Source organism: Choloepus didactylus, chromosome 10, assembly GCF_015220235.1.
Source record: "Choloepus didactylus isolate mChoDid1 chromosome 10, mChoDid1.pri, whole genome shotgun sequence".
In the NCBI taxonomy this organism is placed as follows: Eukaryota; Metazoa; Chordata; class Mammalia; order Pilosa; family Megalonychidae; genus Choloepus; species Choloepus didactylus.
The window spans coordinates 33104273-33122394 of NC_051316.1; the positions used below are offsets into that span (position 1 = coordinate 33104273).

Consider the following 18122-nt stretch of genomic DNA (forward strand, 5'->3'; position numbering starts at 1 on the left):
GTTTTTTCAAAAGTTGTTTTGGCTATTTGAGGCCCTTTCGATTGCCATAGAATCAGCTTGTCTGTTTCTACAAAAAAAACCTCCTGGATTTTGAAGGAGGCTTTTATCACATCTATAGATCAATTTGAAGGGAGTTGACATTTTAACAATAGTAAATATTCCAATCCAAAAACCGGATATATCTCTCCATTTATTAGGTCTTCTTTAATTTTTCTGTGCAATGTTTTGTAGTATTGAATATAAAGATCTTATAGTTAATTTCTCAGATTTATTCCTAAGTATTCATATTTTGATGCTATTGTAAATGATGTTTTTTTTAATTTCAAATTTTGATTGTTTTGTTCTAATGTCTAGAAATACATTTGATTTTTGTATTTTGGTCTTATTTCCTATAGCATTGGTAAGCTTAACTGTTTGGTAGTGATATGTTTTTCATAGATGTCCTTCATTTAAGTTGAGGATCTTCTATATTAGTTTTCTGAGGATTTTTTAATTTATTTTTTTTAAATCAGGAATGGATGTTGGGTTTTGTTGAATATTTGTTCAGTGTCTATTGAAATGAGTGTATGGTTTTTCATTTTTAGAATATGAATATAGTTCATTTCATTGATTTTTGAATGTTAAAACAAACTAGCACTCTTGGGATAAACCCGTCTATCACGTTTAATGTTACTGAATACTTTCTCTGTAATATTGGGAAAAAGACAAGGATTTCTGCTCTCACCACTTCTATTCTTCTGGCCAGCACAATAAGACAAGAAAAAGAAATGAAAGACATCATCCAGATTAGAACCAAAGAAGTCAAACTATCTTTATTCATAGATTACGTAGTCATCTATCAAGAAAATCTGATGGAATCTACCAGAACCACTACTAAATAAATGATAAACAAAATTTTAGCAAATTATTGATTTTTTGAACATTAAAACAAACTTGCACTCTTGGGATAAACCCCACTTTGCCATGATGTATATATACAAATATATACATAGACATTGAATTCAATTTGCTAAAATTTTGTTTCTCATTTTTGCATTTGTGTTTGTACAAAATATTCATTTGTAGTTTTCTTTTAATGTTTGTCTGATTTTGGTGTCAGGTTAAGATTGGTTCTATAGAATGAATTAGGAAGTATTCCCTCCTCTATTTTCTGGAAGATTATGAAGAATTCATCCAAACCACTACCATCTCTCATCTACGTTAATGTAATAATCTCTTAATAGCATCTACCTGTTGCAGGTGAGGAGTGGAATAAGTTGGATGGTGATAATTTCCTTAATTGAGCCCTCACCACAATATTTTTAAATTATGAAAAGATGTTATTTTTGGCATTGTTGCCAAGCAACCAGTGAAAAGAGTTGCCTAGTGGTGTCCGAGTTCATTTTGAGTTAGCACCTCATTGTGGAGCTTCAACATCTTCATCCACCTGGAAAGTGAGTGATATATGTACCTTCTCTGCAAAGCTGTATTGAAGTCAAGATACCTGCTTCAAAATAGATTACCCCAGATTGTTTCTCTGTTAAGCATTTTAAATAGATTATTTAATTTATTTGTATTATTTAACTTAATCCTCACAGTAATCCAGTAAGAAAATGGAGGCACCAAGAAGTTAAGTAACTTGCCCAGACTAGATAAGCAATAAGGGAGCAGAAAGGCCCTTGAACGCATGCAGATGCTCAGCTGTGCCATCAGAGACCCTACCTAACCACCTGATCTAAGTGGCTTTCTGTCACCTTTCCTTTTTTATTTTCTTCTTAGCATCACTTCCTGAAATTATCTTTATATTCTGTCTTCCCCAATACATGGCTTTATCTGCATTGTTCCATGCTCAATCCCCATGTCTTGAACTATGGCTGATACTTCTCAACTGTGTCCCATGAAGTTCCCCTGGAGGAAAGGGCAGGGGGCTGTGACTTCCAAGGATGTGGCACAAAATTCTCTCCTGGAAGAGGACACACTGGAAGCACTGGAGTGACTGCTCCGGTCCCCCAGACACTGTGCTCATTTCCACCAGTGGTTCTGCTGTTCCTTGTCTGGAATGTCAAATCCTACTAATCCAATCCTAGTAATCCAAGACTCAGCCTGAATCTTTTACCCCTCATGAAGCCCTCCCTGATAACTCATCTCTTCCCTTTGCCAAGCTCCTGGAACCCCTGCCTATGGCATCTCTTTTAATTAATTATAGTAATCATTAATTAATTGATGTGCTAAACCATCTATCACAGTGGGGGTAAAGTCTTAGAGGTGTCACTCTAGGATGATGTATGTATGTAGGTTATGGAAGATGCTGCAATTCTTACACTTTTGTAAGTTTCAATTCCAGAAAATTCCAGAACTGCTATACTGCTAAAATTACTTTGTTTACTTTTTCCATCCTTTTGCACCTTCCCCGGGTAAGAGACTTGGGCTCAGCATTAGTTTGACACAAAGATTTCTCAGCTGTGGGGTTTTGAAGATAGTTATTTAAAGAGGCTCAGCTTATTTAAATCAATCCTGTGAATGTGCAATACAATATTTTTTTTTCTAGGAAAAACGGAAAGCTGAAGAAGCTCTTAGTGACCTCAGACGTCAGTATGAAGCAGAAGTAGGAGATCTGCAGGTGACCATAAAAAAACTCAAAAAGGTAGGTATGTAGAACGTAGACTTTTAGGAATAGCCTCAGTATTCCAGTGTGTTTACATCATTAATGATTAAAATGTTTGCAATAATATTTAAGTGACAGTTGGGATCAGATTTCAGGGTATAATTAGGCTCCGTGGAAAGACTTTTTTTTTAAAGGGCCCCTAAGTTCCTCTCCTTTTTCCAGGGGCCACGGACTCTTTTGCATATAGCTAATAAATATTTTTGATCCCTTGAACAATTGTCCATCAGACCCCCATTTGCTTTCCTTAGTCTTCTCCTACCAAGTCTCACGTGTCCAGTGACCTGGATGCTCCATGGCAGAAGGCACCGTCTTCCGTGGTTACAGGTTTATCCCTACCCCTAGCTCACTGCAAGGTGCATGGTAGGATTTCAGTGACTACTGAATGAAATGAATATTCCTCTTCCATATAGAAAGTTCCAGCAAGAACTGGTCAGCAAGAGGTGAGAGAAAACTCACTGATGTATGAACAAAGATGTGATTGAGTTTTGGCCTTTGCTCTCTGTTTGGTTTCTAATGAGCAGGGTCTATTTTGCTCAGTGGTGCGCTGAGAAATTTTTAACAAATGGCTCTCGGGTGTGTGGCAAGCCCCAGTTTGTAGCATTTGCCAATTTCCATGATATAAATATTTCACAATGACTGAGTTCAAGCTCCTAGATTGACATCACTGAATGCAGAGTCAGGAGGAGATGCTTCGAAGGGTTGTCATCAGCTAGTACACACTGGTTCCAGCACAGCACTGATTTCACTTCTTGCATATGGTTGTCTCCATGGTTAATGGAAAGATCTTCACTAAATCCAAGACAGATAATTAGAAAATAATCATCTCTAAAAGTGGTATTATGACCTTGGGGACATCACTTTGCTTCTCTCACTGTTTGCTTGATAAACTTTAATGCCCTTTCCATTGTTTAGAGTCACTGAAATTAAGTGATGATTAACTGGATTTTGTAGGCTGTTGTAACTTAAGACTTCTGCTGAGATCTTTAAGAGTTCTCCCTAGTATTCTTCTTGGAAAATTATTATTGTTGTCAACCTCATGTCTAATTTTCACAAGTCATTAGAACATATAGATGGTTTGTTTTGCGGGATTTGAATTGACCTGTTGATGCCAGAGCCACAGATTCTCCTATTCACTGCCCTCACTTATTTCCATTGCCTCTCAAACCTCTACGCTAAGAAAGCGCTTGCAAGAATAGACACAGAGGCTCTTGCGCTGCTGCGGCATCCAGTGAAGACCAGATAGCACCACACAGTAAAGGGCCCTGAGTGGAGAGTGAGAAGCCAGAGTTCTTGTCTAGACTGTGCCACCTTCTGCCTGTCACACCTGGCTTCATCTTTCTGAGTTTTAGTTTCCATGTAAAATGGGATTCATGTATGACTGTCCTTATCTAACCATAGTAATGGGTGTTTTGTTGACTTTCCAGTTTATTAAACTCTTTTTTATAATTAAAAAATTATCTAATTCTGAAACTGAGGGATGTGCAAATATCCTTCTTTTAGGGGTGAGGACACTGAGTTCCAGAGAAGGTTAAGAAGGTTGTTCAAAGGAACAGACACGGCCAATAAGCGATGGGGGCCGTCTTACTGCACTATTTGTGTTTTTCTCACTTCTACCAGGCTTCCTGCCTGATAGGGTCGTTAAGGGATGATTTGTGAGAGTGCATTAAAGACTGTAAAGAACCACATAGAAAAGGTTGCAGATTTTATTATAATTATCGTACTATGTCATTGATTCTAAGAAACTCATGTCTTTCCACAGTTTCTCCTCTCTGAATCAAAATGCAACTTAGAATCAGTGATCCTCGATAGTCATGTGGCAATTGTGACATACTTGTGTGAAGAGCTTTGGTGAACACTATCTGGCAAGCTGAAGAAGGCTCCAGCATCAGAGTACTTAGACTTGATGAGATATGAGATTTGTTTTGATGAACACACACATTTTAAATAAATTGACACCCACAAATCCCCACATTTCCCTGGGGATGGAAGATACTCAAAAGAAAGGAGTTTTTTGTTTTCCATGTTTTAGATGCTCCTGGACTGCTTTAATCTGGTAATACTTCTAAGTTCACCAGCAAGCAAAGCTCATAAATATATTTATGTAATATTATGTGTGCATATCCCTTACCTCATGTCATGTCTAAATGTTACTTAGTTCAGTCATTTAATAAGCATTTCACTGTGAAGGCAACATAGGTGAATCTGACACTGACTGACTCTGAAAAGCCTAGACTACAGCACAGAACGGAAAACACACACACAAATGACTCTAATATGAGATAGAAAGTGTTAAGTGCAGATGAAGTTCTAGGAGAGTGTAAAGATCCAGACTCATGTGCAGCCTAACTGAACAAGCAAGGACTGGGCTGCTTTATGGTTGACTGGTTTCCCAAAAGAACTTTTCAGTTTTTCAAAGAAAACTCATTTAACAAATTATGTAAAAGAAAAACTCAAATCCTCCTAGATTATACATGGTTTAATGATTTATAAAGTTGTATAAAATTGAAAATTAAAGGCTTCTAGAATCCCCATATCAATGATATTCAAAGATATTTCTAGATTTAATCAGATAAATTCAAGGTAGGTTTGTAAACATACTTTTATTTTTCTTTTCAGCTAGAAGAACAATCAAAACACATAAGTCAAAAAGAAGATGTGGCTGCGTTAAAAAAACAAATTTATGATTTATCAATGGTAAGAATGCCCTTTTCAGTGACAGAGATTCATTTCCTTCTAGACTACTATTTTGTAAACATAATTACGCTATTATTTCCATGTTCCGGGAATGGAGGCTGAAGGGAAATGAACACTATAGTCAGAGAAAGTCTTTAAGATTCCTTTGAGGAAAGTATTATTTATGCAGCCCTTTTCCCTCCAATTATACCCATACCTACTATGAATGCTTTTTTTTTTAATCAAAGCAATAATGACATGGAAGAAAATAAAATTGTAGAACATGTTTGTGATGAAAAACAACACTTCCACCACCAGTATACTTTCCAGATAGCCGTTTCCAGCCATTTCTGATTGTAGATCTGGTGATTACTTTGAAAAGACTAAATCACATTAATTCATCTTTATTTCTGATTTATTAATTTTAGTTATCTATGACTTCTTCTTGTGATGGATGAATATATACTTTGCTATCTCCACCTCCCAAATTTTGATGCATATATAGCTAGTTTTAGTTTTCCTGCTGGCTGTTCTTAAACTATACTTAGTTAACGCTATGTTCTTGTAACATTACCCTGGCCTGAATCTCTGGCTCTGTAGGAAGGAATGTTTTCACTCTTCCCTTCCTCCAACTTTCTTCCTTCTGTCCCTTTCCCCTCTCCTATCGACCATATCTTTATCTTTCATAACATTCCCATCTTTTCTGTTATCATTGTTGGTTTTCTTTATTTTGCCTTTCGGTTGATTCTAAAAGTTAATGCCAGTAAAGAACATTTCCTTTATTATGACTCTAATTGTTTTCACTACAGAGCCAGGAAATGAGCTAGGGTTGTATTTCTTTCTCTCCAGTTATTATCCCTATCCCATTCAAAAGAATACATTTTTGGCTTCATGGTCCAATAAATTCTCTTTATACACCACCAGTTCCACATTTTGCCACCTCTTAGTTCACCTTATGATTGGATCATGACTTTCTTGTACAATTATTATTATTATTTTTTAGATTTTTCTTGTTGATTTTTTTCTTGTTATGAAGAGAAACCTCTGCCATTGTTATAAAATCACTCTGATACCTTACAATTTCTTATTTATTCTTCTCAATAGAATTTGTTTCATTTTTCTTCTTGACAGTATTATTTTTGGCATCCCCTGGGTTTCAGTTGTTATTGGATCTATTGCTTTTTTATATTGCTATCCATATGTGATTCTGGAATTTCTTTAAATTGGATTCTTGATTTAATCACAACCTTTACATATTATAATTTTCAGCTTTTGGAATTTTCATCCTCATTTTGCTGTAGTAAATCCTCAAGGAACTTCTTCAGAAAGGGTATGTGGGATGTCAGTTTATCAGTCTTTGCATATCTGACTATGTCTGTGTTCTCACAGTTTTTTGAAGGTTTGTCCAGATACAAAATTTCTCTGGGACTCCTTTGAGAGTTTATTTTGGTCTTTCTATTTCTTGCTGCTTTTTGTTTTCACATACTTGGTACTTCTTGGTTATCTGTTCACATTTTAAATAGAAGGGTTAGGTTGATCATTTTAGGTAGTGTTTATAGGCTTCCCATACAGCCAGGTAAATATCTGTTTGCCCCATAGGCCTCTGCCCTGAGAAGGTGTCTTCCTAGGGGGTCTGTGGATGGAGCTGGCTGTGAGATGTGGGACCCCAATAGCATAATGGCTATTCAGAGGGCTTTGGCTTTCCTCCTAGGAGTCGTTGAGTTCTTTTTAAAAAGACAAGCCCTCCCTTGTTGCCTTTGGAGTTGACTTTGTCTATCAGCCATTCTCTGCTGGGGTAAGAGATGGGACAGGCTTACACTTCTCCTGGACCCCCTTCCTCACTCTCTTTCCTTCATCAGCACGTTTCCGTCCAGTTTCCAGTTTCCAGAAATGTATTGAAATCCCTTTTTTGGTGACTGTTCCCTCTTCTATGATTTTAACTGGTTTGGGCTCATTTCTTTTGGCATTTCGTATTAATGAGGTCTCAGGAGGGAAAGAAGACAAATTCATGTGCTCAGTGTATTGTTGTGAATCAGAAGCTTCCAGTGATAGATTTTGTTTTTTTTTGAGGAAAACTGCAGAAATTTCCTAATTGCACTGGTTTATTTTCAGTGTACAACTTCAAAATGTAAGCTAAAAGGGCTCATTGTAAGAAGTAATTGGTCTACCTTATAATAGGTACTGATAACTCCATGGAATGTTTATTGGTACCTTTATCCCTCTCGTTAGGTAAAACAAGTATTCAAATGTTTAGCCTCCATTAATTTTCCAGTAACATGTTCAAGTGCATCATGGTAAACTCTTGACTATTATAGTTTGTCACCAAATGTCAAGTTTAAAAAAAGTCTAGCTTTAAGGATTTAAAAAGTTGACGCTTTAATAATTTATATTCTCAATTACAGTGACTTGATAGTTTGTTCATTGGACCCCATGAGGAATTGTGGAGGGGTGGGGGAGTGGTGTGCGAGCAGGGTCCACTACACTTTATTTTATTCTTCTCAGATGGAAGAAACTCTGAGTCTAATGACCTGCCCTATTCGTTTTCCTTAGGAAAATCAGAAAGTGAAGAAAGACCTTTTAGAAGCACAGACAAATATAGCCTTTCTTCAGAGTGAATTAGATGCATTGAAAAGTGATTTTGCTGATCAGAGCCTGAATTCTGAAAGGTATGGAATTTCACATTTTATTTTTTACTCTGGGTAAATGTTTATCCACAGGTGATCATTATTAAGGATGAAACTTAGCTATTTAATAATGAAGAGTCATTTATTAACTTTGCTAACCAGTTCTTCACTTTTTAAAGATTTTACTTTCAGGGTCAAATTTCCTGGTGATTTTTGTGTTTTTAATTTTTTTTTTTTAACAAATAGATTAACTATTCTAATTATTCGCTGCTTAACACTGTGTGTAGCTTAATAATGTTTGAATTAATGGAGAGCAAAAGAATATAGCTAAAATGTCAATAGTCAGTGCTTATTAAAGTGCTCTGAAGGTAGGAATCCAAGCCAAACAACATAAAAATGGGACAAATTGACCTCAGCAAGTAGTTGTATTTTCCCATGCTTTAGTTTTGCAGTATGTTGTTAATAATATAAGACCAAACACACATACACACACATATATATTTTTATTTAAGTGATGTATACTTGGGCATTTATATAGGGATATGTAAATATAAAAGCGTATCTATGCATTTGTATGTGTGTATGCCCTAGTACTTGAGCAGAATATCTTGGTTTTTGTTTGTTTGTCAACTTCAATCAGAATTAAGGTCATGTAATAGAAAGCCATGAAATAGTTATGTAAAAAGTAAAAAGGCTCTATAGAGTTAAACAACATAAGAGATAAATAATGTCAAACCACCACCACCAGCAGTGGCCCAGGTTGGATGAGTCTCCATGTGATCGTCAAAAAGTGTTCTTTTAGTTCAGAAGAAGTGACGAGCCTTATAAGAGAGGAGACCCTTGAGCTGAGCGTGGATGGAAGGAGAGGTCTGGGTGGGTTAAGGTGGGAAGAGGCAGCAGTGATGACAGCGTCTGGAACGAAAAGAGGTCGGGTGCCCTCGGCCAGGTACTGTGCGTGTCCCTTAGCCGGCATGGACTAATTCAGTCCACACAGCATTCGATGACAGGGACTCTCATTATCCCCATTTTCTCAGGGTTGTTCCGGGTGAGGCAAGAAGCACAGCAGGGGCCAAGGGCAAGGGGAAATGATAGCACATTTTTATAATTGTACTATTAGCTATAGTCCGTGGTTTCATGTAGGATTCACTGTTTGTGTAGTGTAGTTCCATGGACTTTTTTTAAACATTTTAATTCTGTTACCATAAGACTGGTCTGGGTACAGTGGTCAGAGCACAGAGCAGAGAGAGAAGTTTCCAATGGAAGAAAGGCTGGGGGAGGGAAGAGGGGGTAAGCGCGAGGGGAGGTGGGAAGGAGGAGGAGGAAAAAAAGACTTTAAAAACTAGTTTAGGGCTACTATGTAAAAGCTACTAAATTTTGCCTTGGGAACTTGAATTCCTATAGTCAATTGGGAAACTTTTAGCTTTTTCTTTAAGAAAGCATGTGGACAGGCCATACTGGGCAGAGTATGATATCCTAAGCGTTTGGGAAATCAGTAATGGAGTTTGTCTGCTTAGAAATGGGGCTGAGTTGGAACAGAGGCTAAAGGCAGGTGGAACATGTTCTAGTACACATTGTGAGGGGGAGGCCACAGCTTCGTAATAAAGCAAGAGAGGAATTGCTGTGCATGAGTTGATAGTGAGACAAGAAAGTCCGATGCTGTGGATTACTCTGAGGAGGGAGGGAGAGTAGGCGTGGGGGCAAGGCAGGGGCTAGAGAGAGGATCACAAGAAAGGAGAATTAGCAGAGAAGGTTCAGGGTGAGGAGCAGGGTGGACGAAAGGGGCCGGTTGCTGGAAGTGCCTGGGGATTGGGGACTTAGGAGAAGGTCACAGGCTTTCCTCCCAAAGAGGGTCAGAGCCAGGCCATTACGGGTAGGGATGGAATTGTTGGCTGAAAAGGAGGAGCTTCATGTTTAAGGTGTCACAGGTGGAGCAGAACCGCGCTCAAAGAAGTGCAGGGTGGGGCAGTGTGTGTGTAATCTTGGAGGGAGAGGATTGCCAGCCTGTGACACAGCCTGTCAGTGGGGCTGCTGAAGCTGTGGAGGAGCAGAGCAGGGCAGCCGTGCAACAGAGAACCAAGGTCAGGGGCGCATGTCTTTGAAAACGGCAAAAAAAAAGGTCTGGGAAGGCAGATAGAGGTGGGGCAGGACTCAACATGATTTTCATTCAAACCTAAAATATAATTTTACAGGGATCTGGAAATAATCCGAGAGTACACAGAAGATCGAAATAGTCTTGAGAGGCAAATTGAAATCCTCCAGTAAGTTCTCATGTAAAATGCTCATTACATTTTTTTACTATTTTTTTTTTTTAAATTATTAATAAAATATGTGCCATATATAACACAAGTTGCTCCTTTCTAAAGACTGGGTCTGGGGCCAGTATATGTTGCTTCTCACTGCAGTGCATTTAGCATGTCCACTTAGCTTTTTGTTTGTTTGTTTTCTGTTTTATTTTTTGGAGAAGTTGCTGGTTTACAGAATAATCATGCCTAAAATACAGGATTCCCATACACCACCCTATGATTAACACCTTGCTTTGCTGTGGAACATTTGTTATAATGGATGATAGAACATTTTTATAATTGTAGTATTAACTGTAGTCCATGGTTTCATGTAGAGTTTACTGTGTAGTGAAGTTCCATGGACATTTTTTTTTAACATTTTAATTCTGTTACCATACATACACTCTAACATTTTCCCTCTTAATCACAATCAGATACATACTCAGTGCTGTTAATTACATACAGATGTTGTGCTGCCATCACCACCACCCACTTAGCTTTGTGATGCTCGTAATCCTAAATAAACTATTTCAATCTAGGGACTAGAGTATAATTCTCTAAATTAGGCGTCATGGCCAGTGTGTCTTCATAAAACCTCTGTAAAGAATCCCAGCTCTGCCCTCAACCAGTTTCATTCAGCTCAGTACCCTGAGGGCTTGCCCAGCTGCTCATGTTGCCCAGATCACAGAACTATGCATGCATAATCATTCCCTCCCGACTTGTGCTTAGCTAGATATATATTATTTCTTGTTTTTCTTCCTCAGGTGGGATTATTATGCCTGCTGTGTCAACTTCATAACTCAGTTGTGGGTGATTCCATCCTTTCAGGGCCTTTCCCCAAACCCCTCAACCTCCCTCTCCCCTTTTGTGTCTTTTCTCCCCACACTGGATTTTCTAGTTTGTTTCCCCAAATGAAGTAAGGTCAAGCCCCAAATAGTTTTTCTCCACCATTATTTGAACACTTATTAAGTCTCACATATGGAAATTACGGAGTTCATTTACTACAGAAATCCTCTTAATTCATTTTTGTATTGACTCAGCAGATTTTCTTTTGGCACAGCAGCTTTTTGAGTCATTTAAGGCAGGAGCTGAGGATAGAGGGGCAAGTAGGAGAAAAATCTCTCTCCTTATGGGGCTAGTCAAGGAGAAGAAAATAGAAACTGATCAATAATTATTGAAGTCAGTATAAAGTGCCAAATGAGAGAGGTCTGCAGCAAGAAGGTTCGTCCCCTCTAAGGGCAAATAATAGAGAACTTTGGCCTAAACAGGAAGGTCAGGGAAGTGTCCTCCAAAGAAGTGACGATGGAACAGATCTGAAGCAAAATTAGCCACTCCACAAAGCAGGCCTCTGTTATCATCCACATTTTATAGAAGAGGGAGCCTCAGAGAGGTTAAGACCTGCCCATGTCACCTGGGAAGCAAGTGCCTACACCGGCTTTGGAACCCAGATCAGTCTGATGTCATTGCCCGAGTCTGGTGCCAGGTAGGACTCAGGAGTAACCAGGAAAAGGAGGTGTGATTCAGCACGCTACATCCACACCTGGTCCCACCAGGGTGCACAGGGAGGGGTTAGAGAGCAGCACAGGATGCTGGCCAATTCATCCATTCCTAAAATGTGCTGAGACCCTTAAAGAGAGATGATGCGTCCACTAAGGTGCACTAAGGTGATCATCCACTAGTTATGATCTCAGTGTATGTATGAGCTTCCAAGGGAAGAGGTAGAAAGTTGCAAAGAGTAGTAGGTAATTCCATATTCTGAACCTTACAGCCTGAAAAGAAAGTGGTGAAATTGACCTCCACTAATACTTAACTTTTTAATTTAAACTCTAGAACAGCTAACCGGAAACTTCATGACAGTAATGATGGCTTAAGGAGTGCCTTAGAAAACAGTTACAGCAAGTTCAACAGATCCTTGGTATGCACTGTGATTTTATGATTTATTTTATCCTTCCTAGTGGTAGAGTGTTTTGAAGGTGATGAAAACCATGTATTTTCTTAGGACAGAACTTCAGATGGAACCTTAAAAAAGTGAGAAGCTATTTCCCTATAGTAAGAGGAGGCAAAATTAAATTTAAAAATGTGCTACCCCTTTGCAAATATCCTTAGATGTTAACCAACTATTTTGTTAACCGTTCTAGAATGCAAGAGATAGGTGTGTAAGTTGTGGGCTTTGACCTGGAAGGGTTTGTAATTCGTAGGGAGTTAAGATGTGCACAGATAGCATTAAGATAAGGAAAAATACAAAGTCCCATGGAGGTAAAAATAAAATATTGTCCTGGGTGAGTGGAGGGTAAGATGTTTTGACACATTCGGTTTTCTTTGTGATATGGATTATCAGAGAAGCATCATGGATTCCAAACCTTCCTACACAGAAAAGCCAAGCTCCCGTTTGGAATTTCGAGGACCTTCCTGGGACTGCATCTGCCTTAACCCTTTGGGGTCAGCTTCAAGCATGGGTCTCCAGTGCCAAACCTTTGGATATGAGGGAACCAGTAGCAAAGCCAAATTAGAGTTCGAGAAGAGGAGAATTGGAGGAAGTTGGCATTGCAGGGTCCTGGCAGTTTGTTGGAAACCAGAATACTGCCTTACGGAATATGCAGTAGGGATAAGATATGCACAAGAGAGATTACTATGCTCAGTTATCTTGCTTCAATATTTTCCTTGATTTTCATGCTCACATTTGCTCAGGGATGTTACCAAACTTTATTTACAGCTGAAAAAGTTAAATAGAGTGCTACAGCTAAAAAAAGTTTTTTGAAAACATTTACATGAAATAACAAAAGATTATTTATGTATTACAGCGCATAAACAATATATCTCCAGGTAACACAATTCCTAGAAGCAGCCCCAGATTTAATGCTCATTCGCCTCAACCTCTGGTCTATGACAGGTACGTTAACACCAACTTTCTTTTTGTTCCAGTTTTGGATCAAATTTGAAAGGAAAGTAAATTTCCTTAGAGATGAATTAAAATAATAAAATATATTCTGGGCACCAATTTCTTCCTATTTTCTATTCTCTAACCTTAAAGTTCTGAAACATGAAACAAGTAAAAATTAAAAGTAAAATGTTTCGGAGAGGACAAAGTTGGTTTCTTAAGATATTGTCATGACTTGACTTTTTGTATGCTCCCCATTACATCAATTCTAATTGCATGTGGTTTCTTAGAAGTAGACCAGGTAAGAGGTGTTTCAGAGAAACCAGTGGAATGGCAGATGGGGAATTAAGAAAATGTATTCTGGTAGTACTAATCTGCTTGAATAATTACTGTGGTTTATGGTGTTGAGATTATTTGGCATGATCTATAAATGTTTAATAGCTCAACCTAATATTAAGTAAGCCATGTTGGAGGAAAAGGAAAGTTTCAAAATGAATAGCAGTAGCACTAGTGGATGTTTTTGAGATAATCTATATAAAGGAGTCATGAGGCTTAACAGAAAGTGAGAATTTAGCTCTATTTTTAATCAAGGGAAGTATTATATTGGTCCTATTATTATTTGACACCTACTAATAAACACTTAAAATTACATGACTATAGGCTTGTGTGTAGCAAACACATGTCCAGTGTTGCTAGTTCAAAAGTTAATTTTGGAGTATATCAACGTTTGAAGGTAGAAGTGAAGGTCTGCATTGAAGTTTTCCAGGTCTCCGTTTCTGATGGAGCTTGCTGATTCATATTCATCCCCTTTTCATTTGGGAACTTTTCTCATAGAGAATAATGTATTTACTATCCCAGCAATAGCAAAACGATCAAGCCTCCTTTCAAGGTCAATTACCAAGGCTTATTGGTGATAACTTTTAAGAACATTTTATTCAGGTAGAAAATATTTTTATTGTTCATTGATGAGTTAAGTAAAAGTTTCTAATCGTTTATTGATACAGCAGCAGTGGGCTGCTTTTATTGAAGACTGAATATTGCTTTTTTATTAAAATGTAAAAATTGCAATACTTTTTAAAATTAAAAATGGATGGGTGTGATGCCATTTTTATGGATGAATATTTAAAATTCATTCTAAGCAAATAGGAGGAAAAGGTACCTGACTGAAAATTGTTTCAGAAATTTGACAATAAATTCAGTTCACCAGAATTCATTTTTGAAAAGGTTCAGACCTGAAAATTATTTAGAAATGTCACCAGGATTTATTTTTTGAACAGAAGAGAAACCATGAATAAGGCTCATAAACCCTGGACTAACAGCTCCTCAGCAGTAGGTTCTAAGGGACAAAACCGTCATGTCCCCAGCGCCCAGCAGAGTGACCTGAACTTAGCGTTCATGGTCTCAAGTGTGACGTGACTTGGTAACTTGAGGGCCAGTGTGGCCTGAGCTGGTGCTCCTTTTTCGGGATTATTAGTTTTATATAAGAAGTTGAACATTAAATTTTCTTTTTGATGCTAATCTGAAATAAAAGGATGTTGTAAATTGAATTTTTTTGTCTTTTCTGGTTTTATGTGATTTTAGTCTGTAAATTCATTTTGGTTTTGTGTGTGTGTGAGTGTGTGAATGTTTTCATAAGAACTCTTAACAAAAATATAATTTGTTTTCTATTTTTACATATTTAATTGTAATGAAAACATTTAAGTCCACACTTGAGGCATGCAAGAATAATTTATTTAAAAGTGTGTGTATGTAAGTTGAGTTTGAGAAAATCTGATCTGTATGATTCTGATCATGTTCTTAGATTTATAACTTGGAGTCCAGTCATAGAGGTGATTCCTCAATTAAGGATTTCACTTCTCCTTCACTCCTTATCAAAAATAGAAATAGATTAAACAGTTGTTCTGGTTTGCTAAAGCTGCTGTTATGCAAAATACCAGAAATGGATTGGCTTTTATAAAGGGGATTTATGAAATTACAAATTTACAGTTATATGTCCAGAAAAGTTTCCAAACTAAGGCATCAACAAGAGGATACCTTCACTGAAGAAAGGCTTATGGTGTCCGGAACACCTCTGTCAGCTGGGAAGGCTTGGGGTTGGTGCCTGATGGTACCTTGTTCCCAGGTTCTGGTTTCAAAATGACTTTCTCAAAATGTCTCTGGGCTCTATCTTTCTTAGCTTCTCTCTCTCAGCTCCTGTGCATCCTTGCTTGTTCTCCCAGGGTGTTTCTCTCTAAGCATCTGGGGGTCCTCTCTTAGCTTCTCTGGGGCAAACTCTAGGCTTCATCTCTTATTTTAGGATCTCCAAACATCTTTCTATCTGCATCTCCAAGCATCTCCATGTGTCAGCATCTGTGTCAACCCTTGAGCTCTCTTAAATAGTTCAGTAAACTAATCAAGACCCACCCTGATTGGGCGGGGTCCACACCTCCATGGAAATGATCTAATAAAAGATCTCACCCACAGTTAGGTGGGTCATATCTCCATGGAAACAATCTAATCAAAAGCTCCCACCCATAATAAGTCTGCACCCACAAGTTTGCATTAAAGAGCATGACTTTTATAGGGTACATAACAGATTCAAACCAGCACAACCGTGTTCTGGCTAGGACCAAGGACATGGAGCTGAAGTAGTTTGAACTACATTGTGATTAGAATGGTTTTCTTATGTTCCTTGGAGATTGACCTAAAGCCAGCTTTAGAAGGAGAATTTCATAAACATTAAAACAAACAGAACATGCATGCACACACACACGCTTATTGCTAGCTAAATTGAGATATGATATAAAACCTCCTGACTCAGGATTGTGACTTCATAGTGAAACAACATATGTAAAGGTCAGTGGCTAAACCACTTTTGCATTTTTGCAATTAGTTTTAAACTTTTGCTAATGGTACAAAAAATTTTTGACTTCTCAGGTTTACATGGCTCACACTTAATTCTGTTAAGACCATCCTCTCTTTTCTAAGCATAGACATCTTATTATTTCTCATATTTGGTGACTGTGCTCCCTATCCAGTTCCCAGTCCCCCTTTCCAATGAGATCATGTATGGAAACTGACTTGGATGGGGCCCAGTGCATAGCAGGCACTCCAGAAGTCGGAGCCAAAGTTGTCATTTCAATGTAGGCTTAGAGTCTTAGGAAAATCCAATTTAAAAAGCAGAAGGAAATAAGGAAATATGCAGTTTCTTTTGATTCTCCTGTTTGAAGTTAATTTCCCCTTCAGTTATAAAATCTTACAGTTTCCTAAATGGAAAGATCCAGAGAAGTTGGCCCCTAAACTTTATCTGAGGCACCTCCCACCGAAACATCTCCCATAAGGTTTTGTCCAGACTAAGCGTCAGCGCAATAGAGGCAGAAAATTCATCCCATCTCCCAAACCACTCCACTACTACACATGTCTAATTGCCTGCTGTTTTTTTTCTAGTTTTTTGTTGATTGGAAATGTGGGTTCCCGGAAATCTTTCCGTTATTTTGGTCCTTGTTTTGACTCTGTGAGCTGTGAGAATGTATTCTTCTTCATGTGTCAGCTCTTCACATATCTGAGGTGAAAAACCGTTAATAATTACATTGAGTAAAACTTGATTCTCATGTCATCATTGTTGCTTTTCCCATCTGGGTTCTCAGCATCCCTTTAAAGTAGAGGTGTTATCCAGAAATGGACACACTGTTTAGAATATGATTTGACCTCATTAGCATGAAAGTTCACTTGTTCTCCCAACAGTTTTATTTATGCAACTTGAAATTGCATTAACATCTTGAGCATTCTAATTATTTTTGAATCAGGAAATAAGGAAGGGGATTAAAATAACTTCAGTTATTAAATGTTTGATTTATTTTAATTGATTGTTGCATAGAATGAGCTGGCATTGCTTTGAACCTTTCGTTTCCCCTGGATGCTTAGTCGTGGGCCATCCCATGGCTTCTGGTGAAAGTGAGCGTGTCAGTCTTCTTGGTTCTACCCCTGTCCTTCCATTGCCTGTGTATTCCTGAGTCTTGTCGGCCCTCAGGTAAGGCGCTCTTCTCCTGTGTGGCCAGGTCATCCCGCTCTTCCTATGTGGATGAAGACTGTGACTCTTTGGCCCTCTGCGATCCTATGCAGAGGATGAATTGTGAAGTTGACAGTCTGCCCGAGAGCTGCTTTGACAGCGGATTGTCTACGCTGAGAGATTCCAACGAGTACGACTCCGAAGTGGAATACAAACACCAGAGGTGCTTTCAGAGGTCGCAGTGTGCTCAGGAGAGCTTTGGGGGTGATGCTTCAGACACAGATGTAAGCCCCAGAAATCACAGCTCTTCTAGGCCTGACTGCTGATTGAAATCTATCACTATATTTTACCTTCCATCATGGGAATCCTTTTTGAGGGTTATGAATTTGATGCATAGTCAGTACAATGCTCTTTCTTGGGGCTACTCTATTCTGTAATGGCATCGACTGTAGATCCTGCTGCATATTTTCTTCTCTTTAACCCATGATGTATATATGTAATGACAGACTTTGCTTTTTAACCATTGACTTTTTCAAAAAATAAAATAGGTTCCTGAAATAAGGGATGAAGAGACATATGGTTCGGAAGGTGTGGCTTCCATCTTAGACTGGAAGCTGCAAGAGTCCACCAGCGAAGGCAGCCTCGTTAGTTCTTCAAGAAAGCCGATCTCAGTGCTTTCACCCCAGGTAGGTCGTTTTTAAGGCACTTCTATTCATGGACACTGTCAGGTTTCTGTGCCGTGTTATTTATTTGGAAGAAACTTGATACTCCCTTTACCACCTACTGTGACTTCTTCCCCTAGACAGAGCCGGCAGTTGAGAACCGTCAATCTCCCAGCTCACAGAAGGCGTACAAGATTGTGCTTGCCGGGGATGCCGCAGTGGGGAAATCTAGTTTTCTCATGAGACTTTGCAAGAATGAATTTCGAGGAAATACAAATGCCACCCTAGGTATGGTTTCCATTTCATATAATAATAGGAAAATGCCTTTCTTTATTTCATTTTATTTTCTTTGTGGATTATGTACACAGATA

The 18122-nt window shown here is 38.3% G+C and overlaps 1 protein-coding gene across 2 annotated transcripts in view; it reads left to right on the plus strand.

The window, feature by feature from the left end:
- The window catches only part of LOC119545430 (ras and EF-hand domain-containing protein-like), an 87190-nt gene that overhangs the window by 37807 nt on the left and 31261 nt on the right, over positions 1-18122 (plus strand). For both annotated transcript variants that reach the window (XM_037850916.1, XM_037850917.1), the window contains exons 4-12: positions 2528-2623; positions 5261-5338; positions 7868-7983; positions 10131-10199; positions 12054-12138; positions 13025-13113; positions 17139-17373; positions 17638-17775; positions 17892-18039. In XM_037850916.1, coding sequence (XP_037706844.1) covers positions 2528-2623; positions 5261-5338; positions 7868-7983; positions 10131-10199; positions 12054-12138; positions 13025-13113; positions 17139-17373; positions 17638-17775; positions 17892-18039 — 1054 coding nt within the window. The remainder of the gene's footprint in view (positions 1-2527; positions 2624-5260; positions 5339-7867; positions 7984-10130; positions 10200-12053; positions 12139-13024; positions 13114-17138; positions 17374-17637; positions 17776-17891; positions 18040-18122) is intronic.